Source organism: Chaetura pelagica, unplaced genomic scaffold (genome assembly GCF_000747805.2).
Source record: "Chaetura pelagica isolate M959 unplaced genomic scaffold, ChaPel_1.0 scaffold174, whole genome shotgun sequence".
Classification (NCBI taxonomy): Eukaryota; Metazoa; Chordata; class Aves; order Apodiformes; family Apodidae; genus Chaetura; species Chaetura pelagica.
The window spans coordinates 2,256,810-2,283,946 of record NW_009953722.1 but is presented as its reverse complement, the minus strand read 5'-3'; the positions used below and the strand labels follow the sequence as shown (position 1 = coordinate 2,283,946).

Below are 27,137 nucleotides of genomic sequence, written 5' to 3'. Positions count from 1 at the left end.
GGTGTTATTTGATAAGAAAACCATTCTGTGTTCCAAGCTACAGTGTCACTGACTTAGATTCAAAGTTAAATATTTCTGTTGCAACTGGGAATAGATTTTTTTTGTATGTAGCTTATTTTGTTTGTGCAGGCTGTGTGGCTGATAAATGAGACCTATCTTCTCATCTACCAACCATTGCACCTGGTAGCCATTCTCTGTTAGTCAGCTCAGTGTTGTTTTGTTTCATTTCCACTCAAGAAGGCAAACAGTCAGAGAGTGGCACTTGGGTGCTCCCTCAGCTGATGATATTCAGACCAACTCCTCAACTTCTTGATGTTTTGTCAGAAGTTACATACAAAAAAAGTTATGTGATGCTGATGACACTGGAATCCACTGTTACATGCCAATTAATTAAGTAAATTTGCATAATATCTAACAGCAGGAAAGTGCTTTTTACTTCTTCAAAGAAGTAGGTAAGGATTAGAGACCATTAACTTCAAAGAAAGCAGCAAACCCCTCTGCTCCTCCACCAGTTTAGCAAAGGCTGGTTACTTGGCAGGAGTAAGAACATTGCTGCAGTCAATTAAGAGCAGATGTTTTAGTCATGAAATGTATACACATCTATTACTTGCAAATACAAATACCTACATATACATTTAGAAATGCATATCACTGTATGTTAAGAATGTTTTTTAGCTAAATGTACCAGGAGTTTTAGTGGCAGTAGACTTCTTCTTTTCTGGTTTCAGCTCCTCTGTGTCTACTGCTGTGAGATCCTCATCATTCTGCATTTCTGTTTCCATAGCTGCATCTTCAGAATCTCCCTCTTCCTGTTCTTCAAGAGGCATAACAGGTTTCTCCTGCTCCTTGCTAGCTACATCTGTACAAAGGCAACAATACTTCTTAAGGGAAAAGAGGGAGAAAAAGTAGTGAAGTTGCAAAAAATATGTTGCATTCTGAGCCCACTGCATATCAGTTTTGGTGAACTTTAGGAGAGATCTGAGCTATTGTCTCAAACCTCAGTTTTATCTCTCACTGTGCTGTACCATGTTGTGTCAGTAAGCTACTACTCTGAAAATCCGATGAGTAAAAATAGACTAGTTACTTTAAGAGGAAGTGATTTATTTAATTCAATTTAGATTAGAGGAATATTTTAAGATATACCAATTTGTTTGAATAAAGAACCTGTTTTGTCTTTGTAAATAACCTGCATGTGGGGTAGCAGTTTGGCCTTCAAAGGAGTTGAAGACTTGGAGATAATAGATTTTAAATAGGTTTATTGAACTACAATAAATGTTTATGAGTCAATGCAGTTTTAAAAAGAAACCTCTAAGTTTAAAACCATTAGTCCTCTCTTCTATCACTGCCCTCTCTAGTGAAAACTTTCTCCCCAGCTTTCCTGTAGGTCCCTTTCAAGTCCTGGAAGGCCACTATAAAGTCTCCCCAGAGCCTTCTCTTCTCCAGGCTGAACAGCCCCAACTCTCAGCCTGTCTTCGTAGCTGAGGTGCTCCAGCCCTTTGGTCATCTTTGTGGCCCTCCTCTGGACCCTTTTCCAACAGGTCCATGTCTTTCCTGTGCTGAGGGCTCCAGAGAGTAGCATTTATTACAGTGAAATGATGCTACATCTTAAACCAAAGCAAGGATTGTTAAACACACAATCAGGATTTGATTCTTCAATGACAACTCTTTGCACCCAGAAATACCACCATACCATATGTCTGTGCATCGTAGCGTTCGGAGTCTTGTTTGATATGTTCAAATGCATCTGCCTCATCCACATTTTGTTTGGGCTCAGCTGTGTTCTGCTTTGCCTCACTGCTGGACTCGATGGTCCTCAGGCGCTTGTGGACATGTTCGTTGTGATCACCCATGGAGCGCTCATTGTCCGCCTGGCCAGGTTTCCTCTTGAAACTCTGAAAAAGAACAAATGAACCCCATGAACCTCAAGCAAGGTGCAACCAAACACTGATTATAACAAGAGTTCTAAACGAGGGGAAAATGGTTCCTGCCTATTTGCTGGTTAATATTAAAGACACTAAAAAATGAACCTGGGTATTTTTTCTGCTTTGCTTCTGGGAAGCCATCCGGGCCATGCGCGTGGACTCGTGGCCTTCCGATTGATTCGCACTTGCAGCTCCGCTTCCGTGCTCCTGAGACACCAAGGGGAAAAAAAATCCCAACTGTAACTGAAAACAGCACTGTTGTAGACAAATTTCAGAAGTTAAACTTCAGTGCTGTGTTACCTTCTGTTACAAATGACAAAAGGCTCACAACTGCAAATTTTATTCTTCTGGAAAGGAGACAAGACAGCTCTGCAGCTCAACAATGAGCCTACGCTCACCTTCACAGCAGTGAAAACTGTGTGATATCTACATGGTCTTCAGGAGGTTTTTTTTCAGTGAATTTATAATTGGTGTTCTAAAAATCTCATCTCATACATAGTTGTTCAAAATAGGGCAGCAGTTTCTTGGTTGTAACCTGAAAACTTATTCACAAATTCAGCATTTTTAACTCGGACACTTCCATGTAACTTACCTCTTTAGACTGGTCTCTTTCCGAGGCCTCTCCAGCCAGCTCAACAGCACTCTCACTCTGCAGGTTTTCTTGCCCAGTCTGCCCTTGTGTTTCATGCTCCATTCTTTCCTCAGGATCAGGAACCTGTTCATCCATCTCTGAATTATCTTTAGCCTCTTCTTCCTGAAATCACACCAGTTTATTTTTACATTCAAGAAACCATTGGGAACTGGGCACTATTGAAAGGAATTAAGGAGTGATACAGTCATCAGGCACAGTCAACACAGGTTCACAAACTACAAGTCCTGTTTAATTTTATATCCCTCAGTGATAAACTCCGTGTCTAGTGGATGAAGGGAAAAAGGTGGATGCAGTTTTTCTGGATTTTAGTAAGGCTTGTGACACTGTCCGTCACAGCATCCTCATGGACAAGTTGTCCTGCTGTAGTGGGTGCACAGTGTGCTGGGTGAAGAACTGGCTGAAGGTTGTAGTAAATGTGGCTACATCTGCCTGGTGACCAGTCACCAGTGGTGTCCCTTAGGGCTCAGTTCTAAGGCCAGTTCTGTTCAATATATTTATCAACAGTCTGGATACAGGAGTTGAATGCACCGACAAGTTTGCTGATGATAACAAACTGGGAGGTGCTGTTCATGCTCCTGAGGGACAAGAGGCCTTGCAGAGGGATCTAGATAGACTGGAGCACTGTGCAATGATTAATGGGAGGAAGTTTAACAAGTCCAAATGCCAGATTCAGCACTTAGGACAGAGTGACACTGGGCACAAGGATAAATGGGGAGTGTCTGGAGAGCAGCACTACAGAAAGGGATCTAGGGTTTCTGATTGAATCAGGGTCAGTAGAAGTCAGCTGTGTGCCCTGGAAGCCAAGGGGACAAACCACATCCTGGGGTGCAAACACAACATGACCAGCCAGTCAAAAGAGGTGATCATCCATCCCACTGTATTCAGCATTGGCAAGGCCTCAGCTGGAGTGCAGTTCTGGGCCCCACAATTTAGCAATATGAAGGACCTTGAATGTGTCCAGAGGAGAGCAACCAAGCTGGTGACAGGGCTGGAATGAATGTCCTGTGAGGAGCAGCTAAGGACTTCGGACTTGTCTAGTTTGGAGAAAAGGAGGCTGAGAGGTGACCTCATTGCCCTCCACAGCTTTCTGAGGAGGAGACACAGAGGTGCTGAACTCTCCTCCCTAGTACCCAGTGATGGGACATGGGGGAACATTTAAAGCTGCAACAGGGGAGGTTTAGACTGGACATTAGGAAGCCTTATTTAATGAGAGGGTGGTGAGACACTGGAACAGGCTTCCAAGAGAGCTGATGAATTCCCCAAGCCTGTCAATGTTTAAAAGGCATTTGGACAATGCTCTTAACAAGCTTTAACTTTTTGGTCAGCTGTGTATTGGTCTAGATGATTGTTGTAGGTCCCTTCCCACTGAAATAGCCTATTCTATTCTAACAGAAGCCCAAGGAGATAACAGAAACACAGATGACAGAAATACACTAGTTGAATAGTAAGCACATCCCTGTTATCTTGATGAAGAGTCTCACTAACATTATACCTACTCAATGTCAAATTTGTTGCAGAGTATCATCGAACACATCCATTTAAGTCTTGTATAAGGTAATTAAAAAAAAAGGCAAATCAGGCTTTTATTTATTATTCTCTACCTGAGGTTGAAGGCCTTGGTCAGCAGCAGGGATTCCCTTATCTTCAGCAGCTTCACTTTTTTCCTCCTCAGGTGGTTGTGACTCTTCATCTGCTTCTGCATCCTCACTGTTCCCTGCATTTTCTTCTTCACCATCATCTTTGTCCCCTTCATCTTCTTTCTCCTCTTTATCTTCAGAAATGCCTTCTTCAGCTGGTTCTGTATCTTGATCATTTCTTTCTGTGTCACCAGTATCCTCTTCATTCTGTTCTTCTGTCTTCTCTGCCTCATTTTTATCAACAGGTTTCTCATCTACTTCAAAGGGGTTTTCTTCTGGATTAAAAAAAATCAGAAAGGTATACAAAACTTTCAGTGAAATAGACAGAGAATATTACAGATATTTGGAATAAAACTGCCCATAAATAATAAAACTGGGAATTCTATACATAGCATCTATGATTTTCTATCGGAAGTAATTCCTTTAAGTCACAATTGGATTGTAACTCCCAATCCAATTCCTCTTAACTTCCTTTAGCCTAATATTCCTGAGGGTTAGTTGACTTGGTCCAACTACAGGTACAAATGGTTGTAAGCATCATAGAACAAACTGAAACCACAAAAGCAACTGGACAAGTAAATAAATATGCTTCTAGCCTAAGTCAGGGTGTATCACTTGGGTAACATGAGAATGCCTTCTCTACAGTGTGTGGGAGTGGGAGGTAAAGGAAAATGCTGTAATGTTGTTATCTGGCCTACATTGGGTATCTTGGTATTTTAATAGAAAGAAGAGAATTTGCAGCTGCTTCTTACACAGAATCCTAACACTGCCTCTCTTCTTTCTATGAAGAAAAATATCTGACTGTTCCCCCCTGCTTCCATTTGGCTTTCATCTAGTAATCTGTAGAGAGACTTTCAGCTATACCTTCATCCTCTTCTTCCTCATCACTCTTCCCATCATTTTCCAGGTTCAAATTATCAGGAAGATCCAAAGGTTCAACTTCAGGCTCCTTTTCTTGCTTGCCATGATAAGGATCTATTTCATTCTCATCATACTCCCGCTATCAGCAAAAGAATGGGGCAGAAAAAAACCCAAGAAGGTAAGTAATAAGTGAGAGGAAAGGCAAGAATGAGAAATAAGATACTGCTGAATTCCCTATGACAGAAATACTGGATCCAATGCTACATTCTGATCAGCTAAAAACAAATGGTACCAATGGTACAAGTCCCCATGTATAAGGAGCAGAAGATTAATTTTGGCAAATGCAGTTACATAAATTCATACTTAAAACCAGCATGTTTTATGTTCAGAATCCAGTTTTCCTGGCTGAAAGATTCCAAATGAACATGCACCCTTGCAGATGGTCAGTGCATTATTGAATACTATGCAAATTTCAAGCAGATTTTTGGGGTGAGTGCCACTGACTTAATGTCAGTGTTTCTGTTGCACAACACAACAGAACAAGAATTTTAAAGCACTGTCCATCAAAACAACAATTCAGTTGTTTTGGACAAGCCTGTTCTGGCAGCCACTACAGGTTTAGGTTAGTGCAAACAAAAATTCTTTCTGGATCAGGAAATATAATATAATGGGTACAATATAGTTTGCTTTTAGCTCTGAAATGAACTAACTTTTTTAGTGCCCTTCACTATTCAATAAGGAGCATTACAAATTCTCAGAAACACATTATATGAGCAAGAAAACATGGTTTATCAGCAAGATACTCTATGTAGTCCAAATAATTTTTACCTCATCAATTTGTTCATGGATTTTCTCTTTGTTTCCACTGTCCTCTTCTTGTTGCTGTTTTTCCTCATCCTTGGGAGGCTGCTTTTTATTATCCTTGTTTCCTGAGCCCAAATTGTCATCTTTGGCAACAAGCTCTGAATCCTCCTATTAACCAACAAATCCAAAAGAAATTCAATTATGCTTCTCAAAGTCTCAGTGATAAGACTTCATCTCCTACAGAAAAAAACCAACACTAAGTAAAATTTGTGACAGACCAAGAGCTATGCAAGGGAGTTCATGGTCTGGGTCACATCTAGTTAACACAGTTTAATTCCTTTGATATTCTTCTTCCCACCCCTTTTTTCTTTACCTCATCCATTCCTGGACCAGTTTCTTCTGGTTTACTACTGGAATCTTCATCATCATCTTCATCATCTTCATCCCCCCAAAGCCTCTCATCCAGTTTATCATCAGCTTCAGCATCACCAAGATCTCCCATCTGCTTATCCAGCTCCTCCTCTTCATCTGAATTGTCACCATTTTCTGTGTACAGTTCAGAATGTGTTTCAGTATGTAAGAGACAAAGCTAACTTTTTTTTAAACTTTAGAAACAAGCAAGCAGTCAAGAATTAGCACCTTCATTTTGTCCCCTAATACAGTTAATTGAGTGATGCAGACAAAAACCCCACATGCACAAGCACCCAGAAGAGCAGGGTCCTAGTTATGTAGTTCATAGTGTTCTCTCTGATGTATGGACATACACATTAGTCATACTTTGAAGTTAACTACAGCCATAATCTCCAGTGCTCTTTTGCTCTAATTTTAAAATGTATCTGTAGGCCAGCTCACAATAGTAAGAAAGAAATTGGCTCCCTTCATTCCAAAGCCATCACAGTGAAAGAAGAGAGACTATTTCCTTTGTGCACTTCTTTAGCATTCACGTTAATAGTGTCAGTATTCATATCCAAATGGCACTACTCTGTTGTTGAACACTGATTTTTCAGTATATGCTTCATTTGTTGGAGACATGGACAGTGAGATTGAGTGTATCCTCAGCAAGTTTGCTGATGATACCAAGCTGTGTGGTGTGGTTGACACCCAAGAGGGAAGGGAGGCCATCCAGAAGGACCTTGACAGGTTGGAGAGATGGGCCAGTGCCAACCTCATGAAGTTCAACAAGGCCAAGTGCAGGTTCCTGCAGCCCCAGGCCCAAATACAGGCTGGGGGAAGAATGGCTGGAGAGCAGCCCTGGGGAGAAGGACTTGGGTGTGGTAGTTGATGAGAAGCTTGACATGAGCCACCAGTGCGTGCTGGAGCCCAGAGAGCAACTGCATCCTGGGCTGCATCAAAAGAAGTGTGGCCAGCAGGGCCAGGGAGGTGATTCTGCCCCTCTGCTCTGCTCTGGTGAGACCCCAGCTGGAGTACTATGTACAGTTCTGGGGCCCTCAGCACAGAAAAAGACATGGAGAGGGTCCAGAGAAGGGCCATCAGGATGATCCAAGGCCTGGAGCACCTCTGCTATGAAGACAGGCTGAGGGAGTTGGGGCTATTCAGCCTAGAGAAGATAAGGCTTCAGGAAGTCCTTATAGCGCCTTCCAGTACTTGAAAGGGGCTACAGGAAAGCTGGGGAGGGGCTTTTCATCAGAGAAGATAGTGATAGGACAAGGGGTAGTGGTTTTAAACTGAGACAGAGCAGATTTAGGTTAGATATTAGGAAGAAGGTCTTCACTATAAGGGTGGTGAGGAACTGGAATGGGTTGCCCAGGGAGGTTGCTGATCACTCATCCCTGGAGGTTTTTAAGGCCAGGTTGGATGAGGTTTTGTGCAACCTGCTCTAGTGGTGGGGTTCCCTGCTCATGGCAGGGGGTTGGAACTTAATGATCTTTAAGGTTCCTTCCAACCTTAATGATTCTATGATATACAAGTATAAACCAATACTGAATTCATCTATAACATTTGTTGTAAGCTTGCCATAGGGGAAGGACCAAACCTTTTTTCTCCAGTTCTCCATCATGCATTTTCCCTTCAAAGTCTTCTGACATTTCAATTGCATTCTCTTCCCCTTCAATCTCTGGTTTTGAATCTTGATCCTCTTTCTCCTTCTCTTCACCCTTTTGAAAACTGTCTTCTATCTAAATTGTTGGTAAAGTCAAAAGTTACAATGGATCTTGCATATGTATTAAAAGCTTACTTAAAAGTACCACAGCAGCATTTATAAGCTTATGTGCAAAGATAAAAGTCAACCTAAATAGGAGCTGCAGGCAGCTTCATATTCCTGTTACCTGAAACATCCACAATATGGATTTCAAAGGCTTTTTCAGTTTCATTTGAACAAGAATGACCCCAAACACTTGCCTGATCTTCACTTTCTATTTTGTTGCTCACATCCTTCTTGCCTTCCCCATCTCCAATACCCCCATCCTCGTAATCATGAAACTGTGTTGCTCCCTCTCCAGCATCATCTTCAAGTAATTCTTTAGGCAGACAAAACCCCTATAAAGGCAAACAGAAACCCAAAACTTTCTGTAGCAGTAAGTACATCTTCCAGCTTAGTTTCTACATAAGACTTTTGTACACATTAAATATAAGCTTACCATGTACCCACTGTTGTCTCTAACAACTTACCTTTTGGGCAAGCTCTGTAAAAATGCTAGCCAGAACAGAAAGCAGTTTTCCAGTGCTCCTGTGAGATGCCAGTGAAACAGTGAGGTAGAACAGGATAAGGTCAGAATACTTGCAGAGCATGGGCTTCAGGCGCACCAGCAAATAGCAGAACTGGTTGAAGAACTGCAGTTAAAACCAAAGAACAGCTGTCAAGCATGGTCATGGACATACAGAGAAGGTGATGACAGAGATTGAAAACAGATTCTTAAACCAGAAATATGAGGGTAATTACAATTTCAAAACTTTCCAGAGCTTCTTCTAGGTTTTCCCAAAAATGGAAACTTGTCCTCCTTACTAAGGGAACATCCAGCTTTTGCACTACAGAAGAGCACCTGTATTTGGCCATGATTTCTCACAACCTCCTAGTTCTAAGGTATTGGGACAGTAAGAAGCAATGGACTTTTAACAACCAAAGTTCACAATTTCAAATCTTTAGGGTCTCCTAAGCCAAAAACTCTTGACAAGTACAGTTTTACCTTGTATTTATCTGAAGTGTAATCTTCCTGATAAGATTTCAGGTTTTCTAGGAGTTCTGAAACTGCCACAATTGCTTTCTGCACGTGCAAACAATTCAAATCAGCAGAGAGATCTTCATCCAAAAGCTTAGTTATGTGTCCTGCTTTAATCACGTCAAATGAGGCTGCATCCTCTGCTTGAAGTACATTAAAAACATGGAAATCAAGTCAGACATTCTAAAAATGTTACAGCAGGCAATCTAGAAATATCTGTCCTATCTGTTTAAACAGAAAACTTCAAATAAAATGGTAATTCCCTTGTATATTGGTACCTCTGCTAGACACACAGTTTAAGGAATTTTTAGGTTAACACTCTCCTCCTCCCCCTTAAGTAAATTAACAAACTTACTACTTTCCTCTGGAGATGTTTCTTCCTCTTTTCCATTTTCCTGTTTTCTCTCTACCAAACACTGGATGGCATACAGAACAACACGGATAACAGCTTCCACTTTTGCTGAGAAGTGTTCCACAAGCTCTTCATCTGACTGTTGATTTCCTTCTGAACCATAACACAGGCAGTTTTATACAAAAACACATTAAATTACAGGCTAATGTGTTTCCCCTAAGTACTATGCCATTTTTACCACAGTTTTACAAAAATGTCCTTCCTAATCCTGACCTACAACTATGGTACAAGATCTGCCATCAACCGTGTTGAAGGGGGAAAAAATAGTACTGCAGAAATTAAGTCTGGACTAAATTTTGCAAGCTTGAATTTCATCAGCTTTTTCTGGATATCGAAATGAATACGGAGCCATCTTGTGCAGTAATCAAACTAATGAATCCTCCTACCTTTATCTAAATTACAAAACAGGCAGAGAAAAACTGTCCTTACCACTGCAGTGTGACATGGAAGCAAGAAGCTGTGTTCTCCAGGTTGTGAAATCTGCAGAGGTCTTATTCACTTCTTCTTGGATAAATTTTAGGCTTTTGATAAGGGTAATCTGCTTTGCAGCTTGCCCATCTTCTCCACTTGGAAGAAAAAGGAACTCTATGCCTTGTAACTGAGCTGAGACTTCCAGCAAACAACTCACAGCTGATGTGCAAACTTCAAAATCTCTCCTGCAACAAGAAATACCATAATTCTGAAAGAAGAACAAACAGTCCAACTTAAGATTAAACCCATTCTTGGGGCATGGATGAGGGGGTGGCATCTGATCTCCAACATGAACATACTAAATAAAAAGTATGACAACAAGCAGATGTGCCACTTATACTCACATTGTTTGAAATGGAAAGAAAAGGAGATTTATTATTATCATTGATATTATTATTAAATAGGCTACAGATTTATTTTATAATAAAAATTTCCTCATTAAGTGGACTCTGAAATTCCACTCATGAGGGAGCTATCAGGATGAAATCCCAGGAGACCAAAGACAAAGTGAGAAGCTGAGATGGACCAATTGTTTTCTGACTTGCCAGGGGAGCAGAAGACACACACATTTGTTGGAAAAGCCAGGCACTATATTTTGCAAGAAAAATGAAGGAAACAAGCTTCAAGAGCACCTAAACACACTTTCCAAGATATGCAAAGGCAAACGTTTTCAAGGCGACGTCACACATCTAATATGAACATTAAACACATGGAGATTCAATTTCATGCACATGTGGAACTCACCAGGAATAAAACAGGGTCTCACTTGACTGTTGTCTAATTCTGTCCACCTCTGCTTTCCTGGCCTTCACATCTGCCAGCATGGCAGTCAGTTGTGCAGCCAGCTGCACCCATAACTGATCCTTACTTCGCATCCTGCATCCAGGAGGCAGTTGCTCAGTTGTTACTGGAGACAAGTATTTTAGCTCTGAGGGAATTAGGTCAGGTATTCCCGCATAAACATTTCTCATTTCAGGTCCTGAACTCTGAAAAATGTTTGTATTGGCATCTGTCCTCTGACTGTCACTGCACTTTGTCAACTCTTCTTTTGGGCAGCATTGTATAAACCAAGACAGCTCCTCAAGAACCATCGTGCACTGCATGGAAAGTTGCTGCAGCTTGTCAGTCCAGTGTTGAATACTGCCTTGAGGAGGAAATGCTACAGTATATTCTCTGTCAGCAGTCAACCTAAAATCTATTTCTTGGATACAACTCAGAAGGTTCCTGGTTAAGAAGAAAGAAGGAAAAGTTACAATCAACAAGTCTTATGTTATACTTCCCTTTTAAAACCTCAACCTTCAGACTAAATTAATAAAAGGTCTAGATAATCTGGATTGAGTGGAAGTCAAACTTTTTCTGAAAAAAACAAAAATTAAAGTATTTTTTTAAAAAAAAGCTCTTTAATTAGTGAATTTCTCTTTCCATTGCATATGTTTGAGTTGTCCTGAAAATGGGGCTTTGTGAGATTACTCAGAATTGACACCATCTTCTCAAACAATCCTTAAACTCCACCCAGACACTAAAATGTTCTTCATTCTCTGCCATTATAAAAGCAAATGAGATTCTAACACACCTTCATTCTCTAAAGTGCTATGTAACAGCCATCTCCTAACAAAAAATTTACAATCAAAAGTCACAGCAATGCAGGTAATTGCCTTAGAAGTTTTACTATTCCTGCAACTGTGAACCCGAGGAGTTTGTGTATTGGGATCTTCTTTGTTTTGTTGCATTTGGGTTGTTGGTTTTGTGTTGTATCTTTTTCCAAGTTTCCTAGGGCTGATGTAATTTTTGTACCATTACTCTCCAGTCTAGATTCCATTCCCTGTACAAAGTATCTCCTGATAACTTCAAAAACTATTATGGATTAGATTAGTGATGAGCACAAATATGCTAAAGAACAGTGGAACTTGCAGTGAAACTGGTGAGTCATGCAATGGAGAGAAAAATCACACCCAGTAAGAAAGATTTTCTATGCTTTTTCTATCCTTTTACAGTTTTGACACAAGTTCTAGTATCTCCAACCTTTCTAGAATTTTTCTTTGTAAGCTGTTTTTTTTCATTTTGGCTCAAATTGCCATCCACATCATTTATTTTCTCTAGTTTAAACCAATAAGCCAAAATAAACTTGGGCCAACACCAAAATGAAGGAGATTTAACAATCTAGAGGTTTAACTATATGAATTAACTACAGTAATTATTTCATAGTCTTCATGTATGCCTACCTTGTTTTCCCAAATTACTTTTATTCCAAAATGCTGGCTGCAATGACAGGATAAACAATATCTAAACCCTCCACCCCCTTTTAAAATCTTTTCTATCCAGACTTAACTGAAGGGAGGAAAGAAATGGGGAAGGTAGGGGGAAGAATTTTATTTCCTTCTACCTTATTTTCCATCTTTCTTGAACTGAATTGCTTACTGTCGAGCTCTTTGCCAACAGAAAATGCAAAATACCTCAGTAAGATCCACTGTTCTGTCAGTGCAGTAAGAGATTGTCTCTGTCTGACAAGCATCTGCAGGAGGTGTGCACTGAACCCTTTGCATCGCTCAATGCTACCCAGTCCAATATCCTAAAGAAAACAGAAACAGAAAAAGAGGGAGGGAACAGATAGATGAATAAGCAGACAATGACATTATCCATGCCCCCCATTTCATTCCACTGAGCAGGCTGAAAGGTTATGGTTTAAAGGTAATGGTTTAAGACTCCAGAGCAAGTCTTAAATGTAAACAAAAATAACAGTTATTACAGTTTCCCCATCTTGATGCTTCTGTATCTTGCATATATCCTGCACACAAATTTGATTTTCAAGTAGCTTCTGCAACAACACATATTAAATTGCACTCCTCTGGAGCAACTCTTATGAGGAATTTAGTTCCAATAGTAAAGCTACCTTACATAAATGACGATTAAAATCTGAAGAGCTATCAGCCTAAATTTTACATTCATGACCTTTGCTAAAACCACTTCCATAATTCACTTTCCCAAATTTACCAACACTTACTTTCACTACTTTCATTAGAAGCAATCCCATTTTAAAACTTAGAATAGATGTTCATGACACAGAGCAAAACTGATCACAAATATTTTATATTATTTGTGGCCATTACCAGCTCTGGTGTATGACAAGGTCATGTTGTAAAAACAGGGGTGAAGCACAGAGAGAGGAAGGGCAGCAGAAAGAGATGGAATTCTCTTACCTGGAGTATTGGAAAGGTGGTACTGGTTTCCCAGAGCTTATTTGTTCCTACTACTGATTTTAGAGCAATTTGCAAACAAGGAACTATATGGACACTTTTGTGCTAGATGCAGGCTCCAATTATGCCCAATTATAAAGCTCAACTGATTTTTTCATTCACACCAGCTAATCCTTTTGTCTTCCTAACAAGTTTTGATTCAGCATTTCCTAAGTTTCCTTCATGCACAAAAAAGTAGCAATTTGGAATTTGTTGGGTTGAAAGATAATGCACACGGAAAAGTTCATTAACTTAATTTACTGAACTGATATGGTTCCTTCACTCATATTGTTCATTCATTCAGCAGGTTTTAAGATGCCGCATGTAATGATTGGTCCCAAGATACTGTATTATGTACCATAATGAAGAACATGACATTATCTCACATCACCTTTTTACTACTGGGTAAGCTCAGTCCAAGCTGACAAAATGAAGTTAACAGAAGCAGAATTTCTACTTTTACTTTGGTGTTTTTACCTTGGCAGGTGCTAAAAATGCTGACTGAAGTCTAGAGTGGCGTGCAAGTGACCGATAGAAGTACTTCTGGCATCCATCCCAGGCAGAAGAAATCTCTGTCAACAACCTGACAGAGCACAGAAATAGTTTGGTATTAGAAATTATATATTTCACTACTTCAGTACACCAAGTCAGTTCTTCAAGCTAACAAATCTGCTTACAATTTGTTTTATTTTGCAAATGCATTGGTATTGTAACTCTTCATTTTCTCCCAAGTACTCTAGTCTTAAGAAAACATTTAATTTAAAAAATAAACTATAAGGAAACACTAAGCAACAGTAGCAAAATCTCTATGTTTGAATATAATTTAACACTTAAATACCGATGATTATTTTTTTCTCTCCCATGCACCTAAATCCAGCTAGATATAGGGAAGCCTTTATTTTGGCCTTAACAATATTAAACTGAACTAAACCCTTAAATCTGAGGAGGACAACCACCAGGTCTCAGTGACAAAAATCACCTGCTGCCAGACAAACAGAGAAACACCTGAAAGTCTTTCCACTAGGTCACTTTTTCCAGAAATGCCCACTTTGAAGTCTATGTCTTTTCTCCTAAAATATCCCATTGTTCAATGAAGACCAAACAATTAAAGTAATCCCTACAAATCACAAATAATCTTTAATAAAATCATTAGCACCGTGCAGTTTAGCAGTCTAATATGATGCTAGCAAAGCATCCCAGACAAAGTTGGAAAGTGGAGGTCTAATTGAAAGCTAGTTCACAGAAACAATTAAAAAGAGGACAGAGTTGTCAAAAGTGCAAATTAAAACCAAACCCCTCACTCAGTGGTACGTGCCAGGTCAGTATGTGCAGGATTTTCAAACTGACAAGTAATGGGAGAAAGGGAAGGGAACATATAAAATCCTGAATGAACTACAGGCCAGAAACTCCAGGCTAAATTCACACGCAATCAAATTCTACTTCTTACAGGTGCAATTCATAAAGTCTCAGGGTTAGAAATGCTGTGTACATACGTGGCATCCAGCTCAGGGGTGCAGCTTATTGCACCTAAGGCACAGTGCAAGTCCAGCGGACGCAGGCAGAGGATTTCCTGATAGTCCTTGGAACGGGACCAAGACAGACCTTTCCGGTAGGACAAACCTGGAATGACATTTGAGCACACATCCTTTTTTTTTTTTTGCCCTCATTCTTTTATATGAAAAATGTCACTCCTACAGTTGGTATTAAGGTATGAAATCTTCTGATGTATTTTTTGACTCGTGTTGCTCTGACAGGTCTTTGAATGTGCTGCAAGTTTTGTAACATAAGAATGTATCGTAGCTTAACCATGCTCAGCTGAACACAGCTGAAGAACACAGCTGAAATAAGAAACATGTAGATCTGTGTGTATAAAGGAGGCTGGTGGTAGTGGCCAAGAGAAAAAAACAAGAAACTTTAAACCTGTAAGGCAGGGTACAGCCTGAGAAAGTTACAGCTGGAAACCTCCCAACTGGATTCACCTGTAGTTGCAGTCATCTAAACACAGAAGGATTTCAATATTCTGGGAACTATTTACTCAGTGCACACATCAACTCATTTCAGCAGCATGAACTACAAACACTCAAACCTATAACTGCAGCCTCCTCCCAGCTCTGAGAAAGCCTTTAGGATGTTTTTGTTTTAATTTAATTTCCAAGTCTCATGACACTGAGTTAGTGATCAAAATCATGCTGTCTTGGAACCCTTAACTTCATGTTTCCACCCTCCTTCTGCAACCTGAGGAACAGTTTTTAGTATTTTTTTTTTTCCCAGAGGTTCTTGGGATCCCTGCAGGCCAGAAACTATGGCTCCCAAGATGAGCACCAAACCACCAAACTCTCTTCAAAAAGAAGAAAAATATTTGCAGTTACATTAATTTCTAGAACAGCTTAACATCAATAACTTAACATCAAAGGAAGAAGTCTTTTCCTTTTTCCATCCATAGACCATTCAGTCTCCATGGTTCAACCACACCTCTGCCAGTCTTTCAATTGAGAGATGGGCTCTCATTCTAATGAGCTAACTTAATTTCATTTCTAGATCAGAGAATGAATACAGGATCATGAGCTTCCCTCTTGGTTCTAAAAGCTGGGCAGTGACTTCCAACTGGAGATAAAGTAGATTTTTGCTTCAGAAAAGCTACTGTTGTACAGCTAATAGAATGAAGGAATTAGAGAAGGTATTTGAAAGAGCTGACACGTCAGGCCTCATAGTCAACAGATGATAAGAAAGAGACTTAAATGCTTGTAAGTCTCAATGAGTTCAAGAACATAGTATCATGGTGAGTTTAGATGTGGCAAAATTAGTAAAATGCTTAAGAACTTAGGAGTTTTAAACCAAGCATATTTTTAGTCAAAGCTCACCTGTTTTAGCAAGGCTTTTAAAGAGATCTGACAAAGCCCGTTGCTTTTGCATCTGAATATGCTTTGCTTCTGATTTCTGCTTCTCCTTGTCTGCTGTCTGATCAATGGTTAGATTTTGCAGCTCAACTACAGAATCAATGATACCACCTGAACAGAAGACAGAAGGGAAAGGTAAGAGATGTGAAAATTTAACATATATAAACCAGCCAGGGGAAGATAATCTGGAAAGGGAACTATATATCTACACTTTTTTCTGATTTGTTCCATTTATATTCCAGAGGTGAACTATAGTATGGAAATCACAACAATACCTAACCTGTGAACTGGTCAAGATTCTCCACCAGACTTAAGAATGAAGTATTTTCTGTAACTGTTGTACACATTTTCTTCATTTTTTTAGTAAGCTTAGGCAGACGGTACTGAAGAGATTCTGCATGAAATGTCATGACATCCTGGCATTCTTCTGGAAGTGCCCTCTGAGAAAAAAAATAAGTTAAAAAATCCAGTCAAATTATACACACACCCAAAGTAGTTTTATTGGACCACCGAGAGTGAATCACTGCAAAAACAAGGGCTAAATTCTGCATTAATCTGAAACCCCAAAACATGCTCATGTGATGCTTTGAACAGTTCAGCATCAGCACTTGAGGAAAATCACAATACATGCACGTCAGGTATCCACTGGTTTTGAAAACAGAAAAACAAATGGAAGATGCTCTGATCCTGCTCTCTTAGGTGTCTGTCATGACCTCTTTCATAGAGGCTATCACTGCTTCAGGGAGTATTAACCAAAACCACTAATGCCCTCAGGGTATTAGATAAGAAACCCATCACTTACTTTCCGTAAGTAAATAAATTGAATGGCACTGCTAAACAACAACAAAATCAGTATGCAAACAGAAAATACTAAATAACAGAAGTAATCCACCAGCATGTCCAAAGCTAATCCCCAGGGTTTGTTCTGTTTGCACTAATCTTGTTTAAGGAACAAAGACAAGATACAACTGCAACAAGCAAAACCAACAACTGTTGATTATCACTAACAGGCTTGCAAACAACCAACCAACAAACCAAACCCACTATCAAACACATTAGATTTGCATCAGATTTCTGCCTCCTCACTCTACCCTCTTTGCTGTCACAGGACAAAAGCAAGATCAGCCATCCTCCTGGGCTGAAGAACCTGAACAAAGTCTTTTAAGTGGAAAGTAACTGAGCATTTCCCATTCACTCCCAAATTCTGATGAGTTTTGGTTGTGTCCTTGCATCTTATTAATAAAAACTCATGGATGTGAAAAGGAATCTATTTCAGGAAGAAAATAAATGTAATTCCTCTCTCAGCCAGACATCTTTAGAGACACACTGAACTGTGGCACTATGGAATAGGATTTACAACCTATCAGCTACTCTAAGACAAATATTCACAGTGCACAAGTTGTCAGCCAGCAGCAAACATGAAAATATAGTGCATTCCCCCAACAAGATCCAAGCTCAAAGTCATTTTATATTTAATAGAAGTTTATACGTGCGCAAATCCTACAGCTACACGATCATTTGTCTGGGTCCTTGTTTAGGAAAAAAAAAAAAGGGAAATAATAATTCCAGCTCCTGTATTACTGCACTAGTAGGGAGGTAACAAATTGCTGCAGACAATATACAAGCAACTTGGAGATGAATAACTGCTAGCATCTCTGTATTAGAGCACAGATTTGTGCCAAATCAATACAGAACATGCTTGTCTTTCCATGCTGCATTCCCACTCATCTGCAGTGTTTTGTAACACTGAATACAAGTAAGACCAAAAAGTTGATGATATATTCAACAGATTTGACATTTACATAAGATTTTTCTGCACAAATCACTGAAAAGAAACATATTTATGAGAACAGAGAAAATATCCTTCCCACACTTAGAATAAAGAATACAATCACCTTGGCAACGTCTGTTCTAGCAGACAGAATTTTTCTTAATGTGTTGTTTAGCCTCTGAACTTTTGTCTCTTTGTTCTCAGATTCTTCCTGCTTTTCCAAGCAGTCCAGCTGCTCTTCCTTACCAATTTCCACCAAGGCAGGTCGACATGGTTCATCCAGAACAACTTCAAACTTTTTCATGAATTTAAAGAGGTTCCTAATTACCAAAGGCAAGTAAAAATGTTACTGGGTTTTATAATTCTGGAAATCATTCAGCTGCTGGAAATAAATGTTTTCACTGTTAGGAGCAGAAACATTCTTGCCTTCAAATTTAACATCATAGAGAAATCATCTAGAAGGAAGGTTCCAAATATGGAATTCCATAATTAATCCCAAACTTTGGATTACCTGCGTATTTTTTCAACCGACTGTTTTATAGCCCAGAAGCTGACATCATTCCATTTTGAAATCTTCACAAATTCCTATCAGGAAAACAAACAATCAATGGGATTATTTCTAGAAATGAAATGAAGTATTTACTTATAAAATATGGTCCTTAAAGGCTGATCAGCTATGATGATCTGAGAGTCTTAAAATGCAAGACATTTTAGTAAGTGAGCAAATTACTGCATAGATATTCTATTAATACCTGTGTTTACATTAAAACTGCTGCACAGCAGCCAAATGTTGTGAAATCCAAAGGGGCTTCACCACTGGATAGAAACCTTCATAGCTAAATGGGAATGACCAAACATTAAAGACTTCAACCAACCCCCCACCTCAAAAATTAATTCTTGCCAAAGAAAATGTGAAGTATAGTAGGGATTTCAGTGGCCAACAGAGCTATTATATGCAAATTCAAATAATATCTGCTCCACTGTTCCTTTGATTTGATCAGTATATTGTTTGAGCAAAGTTTCCTTTTACCTTAAGTTCCTTTTCTATAGGTTGGCGAAGTTCAGTGATTCTGGCTTCAACGCACTCTGAAAACTGCTTATAATAATTGTGTAGATTCCAGAAGATGCTGCACAGAACATCTGGAGGGGACAGAAAATGACAAGCTTCTTTTAAAAGTGGATATTCTCGGGTATCAAGAGGACAAACGTAATCAGGCAGCTTAGCAACACCAAAAGACAGGGAGAGCTGACAAACAGTGTTCTTCACCAATGCTGTATTTATGACTTTAGTGATCTGTGTGTTAAGGCTTGGACAGCTGATGGTCAGGTTGTTGTAGTGAAGACTCAAAACATGCAATGCCAACAACAACTTACCCTTTTCTGTTGCTTGAGGCATCAGCAAGACATGGCAGTGGAAAACCAGTAGTGCTTCAAGTCGTGTGTGGAACTCTCCCAGGGTGGATCCCTCAATGAAGGCCTGTAATGTGCTGACCAGCGTCTTCAGATCCATTCGCTCTGTTTCTGAACATTGCACCAGAAATTTAGAAGGGGGAAAAAACCCTCTACATGAAAATTGCTGTCTGCTCTTTGTTAAGTTCGTACTAAGTATCAAGCCTCTATTAGGAAAGGTTCAAAACAAAAGAGCAAAGAGGCATGGGGGGGATGAACTCCAATTTAATAATAAGTAAAACCAAAAAACACCACACTGGAAAAAAGGAGAGGAGACAAAAGAGGCAACACTAAGATAGTGACTGAGGAGGCCAGATACATGTCCCATTTAATTGTCCATCAAGTATTTAAATAATACTTGCCATTCTCTAGCAATTAATGGCTTTTTCAGTCATGAATGACTCCTTGCCAGTTCCTTAACTCCTCAAAATCATCAAGACAGAAACAGATCTTGGAAAAATTTGGTAGAGAATACAGTGTCTTTAGAGCATTACCTATGGATGAAGACACAGTGTCCACTTGGGAAATGCAAAATAACCCAAGGATCTGAAGCTCATCAAGTAAGTACATTAATTAGTCATGAGATGGAAGAACCTTGCCTCATGTCAGAGGATGTTAACTTTCATCTTTATAATGTCATTACATTTTGGGGAGGGAAGGGACTGACAGGTATATTCTTTGCTCTGTTTTACATTTCGTTAACATGGGCAGATAGATTTACTAAGAACAGCATAAACCAAAACATACTTACTGTAAGAATTCCTTAGGCTTTATACAGAATGTTAAAAATTGTTCAGCTGGAGTATGAATTATGCTTTGTGCAGTTAAAAAAATGAAGTGCCTTTTCCAGCTGCAGATGGAGGTGCCTGCCCTCCAAATCTGTTTGAAATGTTTCTAAGTGCATGACATATGGTTACCACAGTTCTCCTTTCTTTTAGATGCTTTTTACAGACATTTTTTCTCTAAATGATCTACAACACCCACCCTATGAGAGACACAGGTGGTTCCAGAAATAATACCAAGCAAAGTTCACTTTATAGGGAAGACCCTGTACAGTAATGGAATTTACTGTAGGGCAAAGGGTACTAGAACTACACCTGAAAGCACATGGTCAGACTTTGGCATTTAGGACCTTAATTATATATCCTTAGTGATTGCTGGAACTGCATCACACATTTCTACAAGAACAGCACGTACCTTCTGTGTTTGCTTCTGTCTGTTCTTGAATATACTTCTCAACCATCTGATAGATTGAGAACCAGTGCTTTGTGGATTTCTCTCCATGGTGCTTCATAATATTGTCCAAACTTACTGACCAGCAGCTGGAAACAGTAAGGAAGGAGAGAGAATTAAAAAATAAGGCATAAATATTGTGGGTGGTTTGGGCTCCAAAAAACCACAAACTTTATTCTCTGTTTCTAGTAAACTAAAGAAAAATTTTACAGGATGGAATCATCTGCACACATGCTTAATATGCACAATGAACTCTTGAGGATCACTGTTTTGCCCCTATTATTAAATATGTCAGAAGAAATACAGGAACTAGGGATGATAAAACAAAACCAGTAAGAGCCCTGTTCAAAGGTCTCTTTTCACAAAATTTGAGGTAGACTTGTGGAATTGAATGAAATCATGGCACACTGTGGGTATAAGAATTTGACATGGTCTTAAGAGAAGATGGGACAATAAGTTTTAAGGAAAATTGAATGAGGATTGTTAAATAGACAGAACACTACAGGCTCCATGAACCCTGGGATGAAAACAGGAGAAGACCGCTAAATACTAGGATGAGGTAGTGCAGTTGTCTGTCCTGCTTCTACTACTTCCAGTTCTGCATTGGGAAGTGTCTCCATATGGAGACAGAAGCTTAAAATGTCTAAGATAAAGCAGTAGGGAAGGACAGTTCTTACTTCAGCTCCAGTCTACGCCACTGAATTATCAGTTGTGTGACCAAATCAAGATGTTTCCGCAAGGACAAGGCTCGACTGGCATTTTCCTCCCAGTCCTGGAAAAAAAAAAGTTCCTCTTTATACAAAGACAGAAATTAAGCTTTTCGTAGCAAGTCTCACGCAGCACTGTGGATTACATTCCTACTCAAACTTCTAGCATGGATCAAGTTCACTTCCCCAAATCCTGACAAGCAGACAACTTTCAGCTCTTTTTATCACGGTATCAATATAAATAAGGAAGCATAAAAGACAAAATAAAACCTTCCCTTAACTCTTTTCTTACCTGTGCCTTTGCAAGAAGAATTTCCAAGCCGTTCAGGAACTTTGAGAGGGGACTAGAGAGTGGAAAACTCTGGATTCTGTCCATCACCACTAACAGCTGCAGAATAAAAAAACCCAAGTGTTCAACCTATAGCAATTGATCTTCAACAGCAGCAGTCATAAAGTTAAGCTAATTTTTATTAGCATAACCCTCCTCTGCAGAATATAAAAATTTTTCAACATTTTTATTTCCAACTGCTTCCTCCTTTTAGAATAAGCTCACAAAGTTGCTCAGTGAAGGCCAGTGCACTCAGGGAAAGAAGCAGAGATTATGTAAAGAAGTCCAGTTGATTATGAGTTTCTGCAACTTCTGCAATAATCTAAGAAATGTAACCTAAGGGCCACACAGACCTCAAAAGTGAGATCAAAGATATTAATTGTAAAGCACTATGAAACATAAAACATTTTGGAAAAAACAGGAGTTTGAACAGCAAAAGACCTCAAGAAACTTTGAGGTACAGCAGGTTGAAGATGGCTTAAAGCTGTAAGATCAAAATAGGTAGCAAATATTACTTAACGTTTCATAACTAAAATAGAACAGCTAAAAATTCCTAAGAAGCAGCAGATGAGACTTCAAAACATCTGCATAAGTAACACAGACAACCTCTAGGCAAGCGTACATGTGCCTATGTCTAGGCATATCTATACACATATTCACACACAAATACAACTCTAAAATGCTCCAATTTCCCCAATCCAGCTTTGGGGTGCCTTTACCTGCACAAGCACAGGATGCTCTGGCCATTCCTGCAGCAGCCTAGTTACTTCCTTAGCAAAACTATCCAGCACAGGTTGGCACTGTCGGACCTGCTGGATATTAGGATGCTGGTAGAAGTCATATGGGCCATCCTGCTGCAGCGCAAGGTCTGAAGTTAATTCCTCAAAAAAGGTATTGTGAAGAAGAGTGCTAACTAGAAGTTGGCTTCCCAGAAGACTATCATTCATTTCAGCACCTAGGAAGCAATACAAGGCAGACATCACACATGCTTTTCATTCATTTTTTCAGTGGAACAGAAAAAACTATTTTTTAAATTCCCTGCATCTCAAGCCCTTAGCATGTTATGTATTACAAGGACAAAAGAATATGGCACACATAAGCAATGAGATGAGAGAATGGAAGAGAAAACACATACTGAAATATTGCTTGCTATCTTACCAATTAAAGGATAGAATTGTGACACCAGACATGCACCAGTCTGATAGCAGGAAATAAATGTACTGAAATAATGTTTGGCTTGATGGGAAGGCAGACTCTGTTGGTACCACAGGGATCGAGCAAAGTTTAAGCACAACTGTTGATGAACCATCATTACTGCTTGCATAGAGCTCTTGGACAAAAGGCCTCTATCAACTTCTAGGTGATCTTCCAATGGATCTCCAGTTTCCATCTTTTCTTCTAGGCTTGGTTGGGCTGTGATATCTTCAAAGTCCTGCAAATTACATGATAACTGAAGATCAACTGCATTTTTTTTTCCTTTAATGACTCCCCTCCCCACCTCCCTTCTTGCAGTTTTTTGGCATTACAACAATATGCTAATGATTTGGAGCTGGCACTTGATCCACACTGCCTACCTCACCACTCAGATGTCAGTCTGAAACAGAACACAGGTGAATGGAACAATTAAGGGCAAGGGTGCAGCACAGAGAGCCCTGAGCTGCTGCCAACTAAGCTCTTTTGAGAAAAAGCAGCAGCAGTCATATCTGCTGATAAACCTCCTGTGTCTGGTCACTTGAAGATCTGAACTATTACACCCCAACAACACACTGACACACAGAACCGACTTGGGCATTTCTGCACTGCAGACATTAAAAAAATCATTCAGTTATGCCACTCAAATTTGAAAAAATCTCACAGCTTTATTTAATCAAGGAGATGAGCCTTCTTCCAAGGTAATTATACCACAGCAGACCTTAACTCGCTAAATGAATCAAACTCCAGAATTCTACAACAAATAACTAATGATGTTGACATCCAGTAACTTGGAATCATTCAGCTGAACCACAGTACAGCCCAAGTCCAGAAGTTAATTCAAGAAACTTTCTAAGAAGCAGAAGGGAAAATAAACACAGTACTTAATAACTTATCAAAATCCACCACACACTTTTCTTTTGGCTGAAGTAAAAACTGTTTCATTCCTCATTTTACTTATAGCAACACCTCAGACACAATTTTTGTCTTTTACAGTTGCTACCTTTTCATGAAGGGGAAATCTCCTCCTAAATTCTTCTTCCTCCTCCTCTTCCTCACTCCGTCCTTTCCTGTGACTTTTACTTCTGTATCTGTACAGACTGTGTTCCATTGCCTCCTTCTCTTGGGCACGGCGTTCCTGTTCATCCCATTCATTTATAATTGCCTGAAGAAACACAAAATAGCACACTTTTACAGAAGTTAATGATTACATTCAAGGTAATTTTAAACAAAGGAGCAGCATCTGTCTTGTTTGGCTCTTCCTTCCTCTACAGTATACAACAGTACCAAAGCCATCTAACTTGAAGGACGATTTGTAAAATGCCCTCTCAACAAACCAATCAGGAAAAAAACATAGAAAACAGTATGCAACAGAGTGCTTGGTCAAGTTCTAGTCTCCTTTCTTAACCATTTATAAAAAAAAACAAACCCAAACTTTCTACAGGCTTTGGTTTTGATTTTTTGTGTGTGCTTTTGGGTTTTGTTGTTTTGGTTGTTTTTTTTTAATAAAGAAAATCTTTAGAAGCCATCACAGGTTATGATTTGTCTTAATATATCAAACCAAGTTAAACCCGTATTTTTTATTATGTTAAAATTATCTTTTATTAATTCAATGGCAAAGAAACAAACCCAAACCTAAGAACATTACACTGACAACTGTCAAGGTAGAATCATGGAACTGTTTGAGTTGGAAGATCATCTAGTCCAACCCCCTGGCCATGGACAGAGATATCTTCCACTCAATGAGGTTACTCAAAGCCTCCTCTAACCTGGCCTTCAACACTTCCACAGATAAGGCATCCACAACTTCCCTGGACAACCCATTCCAGTGTCTCACTAACCTCATTGTAAAAAATAGTTTAATGTTCAATCTACATCTACCCTCTTCCATTTAAAATTATTATGCCTTGCCCTATCTCTACAAGGCTCGGTAAGAAGTCTCTTTTTGTCCTTACAAGCCCCCTTTATGTATTGAAGAGTCACAATAAGGTCAGGACTCCCCACAGCCTTCTCTTCTCTAGGCTGAACAACTCCAATTCTGTCAGTCTTCCTTCACAAGAGAGGTGTTCTAGCTCCCTGACAATTTTTGTGGTCCTCTAGACCCACATCTTTCTTGTACTAGGAAAAGGTAGTTTAGTGCAAGAATCATGGCCACTGACATCCAGCTCCTACCTGACACAGATGTCTAAAAAGCTGCAGAGATTTCCTGTCCATCTCTCCTCTGGACAGTACGTGGCATCGAAGATGCAATAAAGCATTCACTAAGAGCTGTTCCAGAGTTGGGCAAGGCTGCTCTGCCCCCTCAGACTCTACTTCAGAGTGCTTCAGAGAAAACTTCTTGAGTCCATGAAGGACCTCGACTGAATTAACTGAACACAACATTTCTGCACGAGCCAAGTAAGTGGGGAAGGCACGGCCAACAGAAGGAAATGTCAACAGAGAGGTGAGAAGGTTGTTCAGGTCAACTGGATGCACGGAACTTTTCAGCACTGCATAAGCTTCAGAAGCCACCAATCTCATGCCATGTTGCAACTGCAAGATGGCAGCTTGCAGGGGGATGATGGCATCAGGGAACACAGCATACTCCTCTGCTAGGTGTTTCCTAAACTGATGGTGTGACTGTTGCCAAGATGCTTCTTCATTTAACAGGTTTTGTATTGCCTGGAGTGATGTAGGTCTTTCCCCACGGAGGAACTGCAGAAGACGGGCTAAGAGATCTTGGACTGCAGAAACCCGTGCTATGCTGTTGATGTACTGGTGAGCCTCCTGGTACAAGCAGTCAAAGGGTGGAGCTGGAGGTCTGAAGGCCTTTTTTCTGGAAAGACTGCTTATTTGCTCCTTCAGCCTTTGCATTCTCTCATGCAACAACCTGTTGAGACAACATTGACCAGTTTAACCTACAAACACAGATATTTAAACATCTTGATACAAAATAACAGAGTAGATTCATACAGAGATTAATCAGAAATACTCTGGTAGGTTGTTGCAAAAAGTGACCCCTGTCTAATGTGCATATGCACATCTCTTCCACCACACTTCAATAAACATAACTTTTTTGCTTGCTACCTGACAGTTCTGTGAGCACTAAGGAAAGAGTAGTATTACTGGAAGCAACTGGTAAAACTCAGCCATTCAGAACTTGCTTTCAATGACTCTCATTCTCTTTAAGCAATAGCGTAGAACTATGGGATCCTCTATGTGTATAATGAAAACAAAAACTCCCATTAATAGTGGGGAATTATTAATAATACTCAGTTTTTATCTCCATGTACAAGGAACCCCAGAAAATATGCACAAGGGAGAAATTTATTCACTTAAAACTTCCTCCTCCAGTTTTTCGGGTAAAAAGAATAAGCCCAAGAACAAAACAATGGCTACAAATTCTAAATGTCAACAGTGGACTCTGTGTGGTAAGATATTTAATTCATCCACCAGCACCACAGGCAAAGGCTGTTGCTAAAATACGTATGTGGAAATCTCTATCCAGTACCAATCAGTTCAAGAAATCTTCAGAATAGCACTTGCATCTATCATTCCCTTGAAGAGCTACAGTGACTGACACATATTTAATTTCATTTCAATTTGTTAAGAACATTGTCACATTTTAATGAACTTACCATACTTTAGATGTATAGCTTTATTTTCACTTAAGGGCACAGCTTCAATTTGATCAAGCTACGAAAGGCCACTGCTCTAACTGTTATATTTACAGCAGTACAAAGTGTGTACAGATAATTCCTTAGTCAGTAAACAGAACAGCTTCTGAATTTTTCTTTACCACCTCACTATGCAAACTGATACTTTGAAATAGCAACCTTTATATCTACAGAACAACTGAAAAATTATTAAGTTGCGAAGAAGAGCTTTGGAGCCTGAGCATGTATGAGATGTTACCTGAGATGGGGATGAATATAGTTGCTGACTGCTTCATCTTCAATACTTTTTCCTGTATGCAGCTGGGATGACAAATCATTTGTTTTCCATTCACACTCCAGCTGGAATAACTAAAAAGGAAAGAGTAAGCTGTTCTGAGGTTCTGGTGTTGGTAACCAGACAGGTAGTATTGGTTTTGGGTAGCATGGTTTTGGTAGTGGGAGGGCTACAAGGGTGACTTCTGTGAGAAGCTGCCCCTGCAAATGCTAGAGACAATGACAGTTGGCTCCAAGATGGACCCACTGGTCATTAGCAACAGTGGTAGTGCCTCTGTGAGAACCTATTTAAGAAGGGGAAAAGAGCTGCTGTGCAACAGCAGCCAGAAGTATGAGAATCTGAGAGAGAAAACAACTCTGCAGACACCAAAGTCAGTGAAGGAGGGACAGGAGGTGCTTCAGGCACCAAAGGTGTCCTGCCAGGGCTAACCAACCATGTCCTTTTTGGCACCCAACATGAGGCA

General features: G+C 39.7%; 1 protein-coding gene across 1 annotated transcript in view; it reads right to left on the bottom strand.

The window, feature by feature from the left end:
- Positions 1-27,137, bottom strand: part of MDN1 (MDN1, midasin homolog (yeast)) — a 92,184-nt gene that overhangs the window by 10,126 nt on the left and 54,921 nt on the right. Inside the window, exons 63-94 of the mRNA XM_010000537.1 lie at positions 26,639-26,748; positions 24,917-25,613; positions 23,748-23,909; positions 22,712-22,985; positions 22,273-22,508; positions 21,518-21,613; positions 21,196-21,290; positions 20,483-20,607; positions 19,211-19,357; positions 18,867-18,976; positions 18,348-18,421; positions 17,961-18,156; positions 16,346-16,505; positions 16,030-16,176; positions 14,662-14,788; positions 13,646-13,751; positions 12,389-12,504; positions 10,680-11,159; positions 9,894-10,120; positions 9,411-9,554; positions 9,020-9,195; positions 8,505-8,666; positions 8,235-8,372; positions 7,870-8,011; positions 6,250-6,422; positions 5,901-6,044; positions 5,076-5,211; positions 4,176-4,486; positions 2,515-2,676; positions 2,028-2,129; positions 1,691-1,892; positions 686-859 (exon numbers count right to left, since the gene is read on the bottom strand). Coding sequence (XP_009998839.1) covers positions 686-859; positions 1,691-1,892; positions 2,028-2,129; positions 2,515-2,676; positions 4,176-4,486; positions 5,076-5,211; positions 5,901-6,044; positions 6,250-6,422; positions 7,870-8,011; positions 8,235-8,372; positions 8,505-8,666; positions 9,020-9,195; positions 9,411-9,554; positions 9,894-10,120; positions 10,680-11,159; positions 12,389-12,504; positions 13,646-13,751; positions 14,662-14,788; positions 16,030-16,176; positions 16,346-16,505; positions 17,961-18,156; positions 18,348-18,421; positions 18,867-18,976; positions 19,211-19,357; positions 20,483-20,607; positions 21,196-21,290; positions 21,518-21,613; positions 22,273-22,508; positions 22,712-22,985; positions 23,748-23,909; positions 24,917-25,613; positions 26,639-26,748 — 5,851 coding nt within the window. The remainder of the gene's footprint in view (positions 1-685; positions 860-1,690; positions 1,893-2,027; positions 2,130-2,514; positions 2,677-4,175; positions 4,487-5,075; positions 5,212-5,900; positions 6,045-6,249; positions 6,423-7,869; positions 8,012-8,234; positions 8,373-8,504; positions 8,667-9,019; positions 9,196-9,410; positions 9,555-9,893; positions 10,121-10,679; positions 11,160-12,388; positions 12,505-13,645; positions 13,752-14,661; positions 14,789-16,029; positions 16,177-16,345; positions 16,506-17,960; positions 18,157-18,347; positions 18,422-18,866; positions 18,977-19,210; positions 19,358-20,482; positions 20,608-21,195; positions 21,291-21,517; positions 21,614-22,272; positions 22,509-22,711; positions 22,986-23,747; positions 23,910-24,916; positions 25,614-26,638; positions 26,749-27,137) is intronic.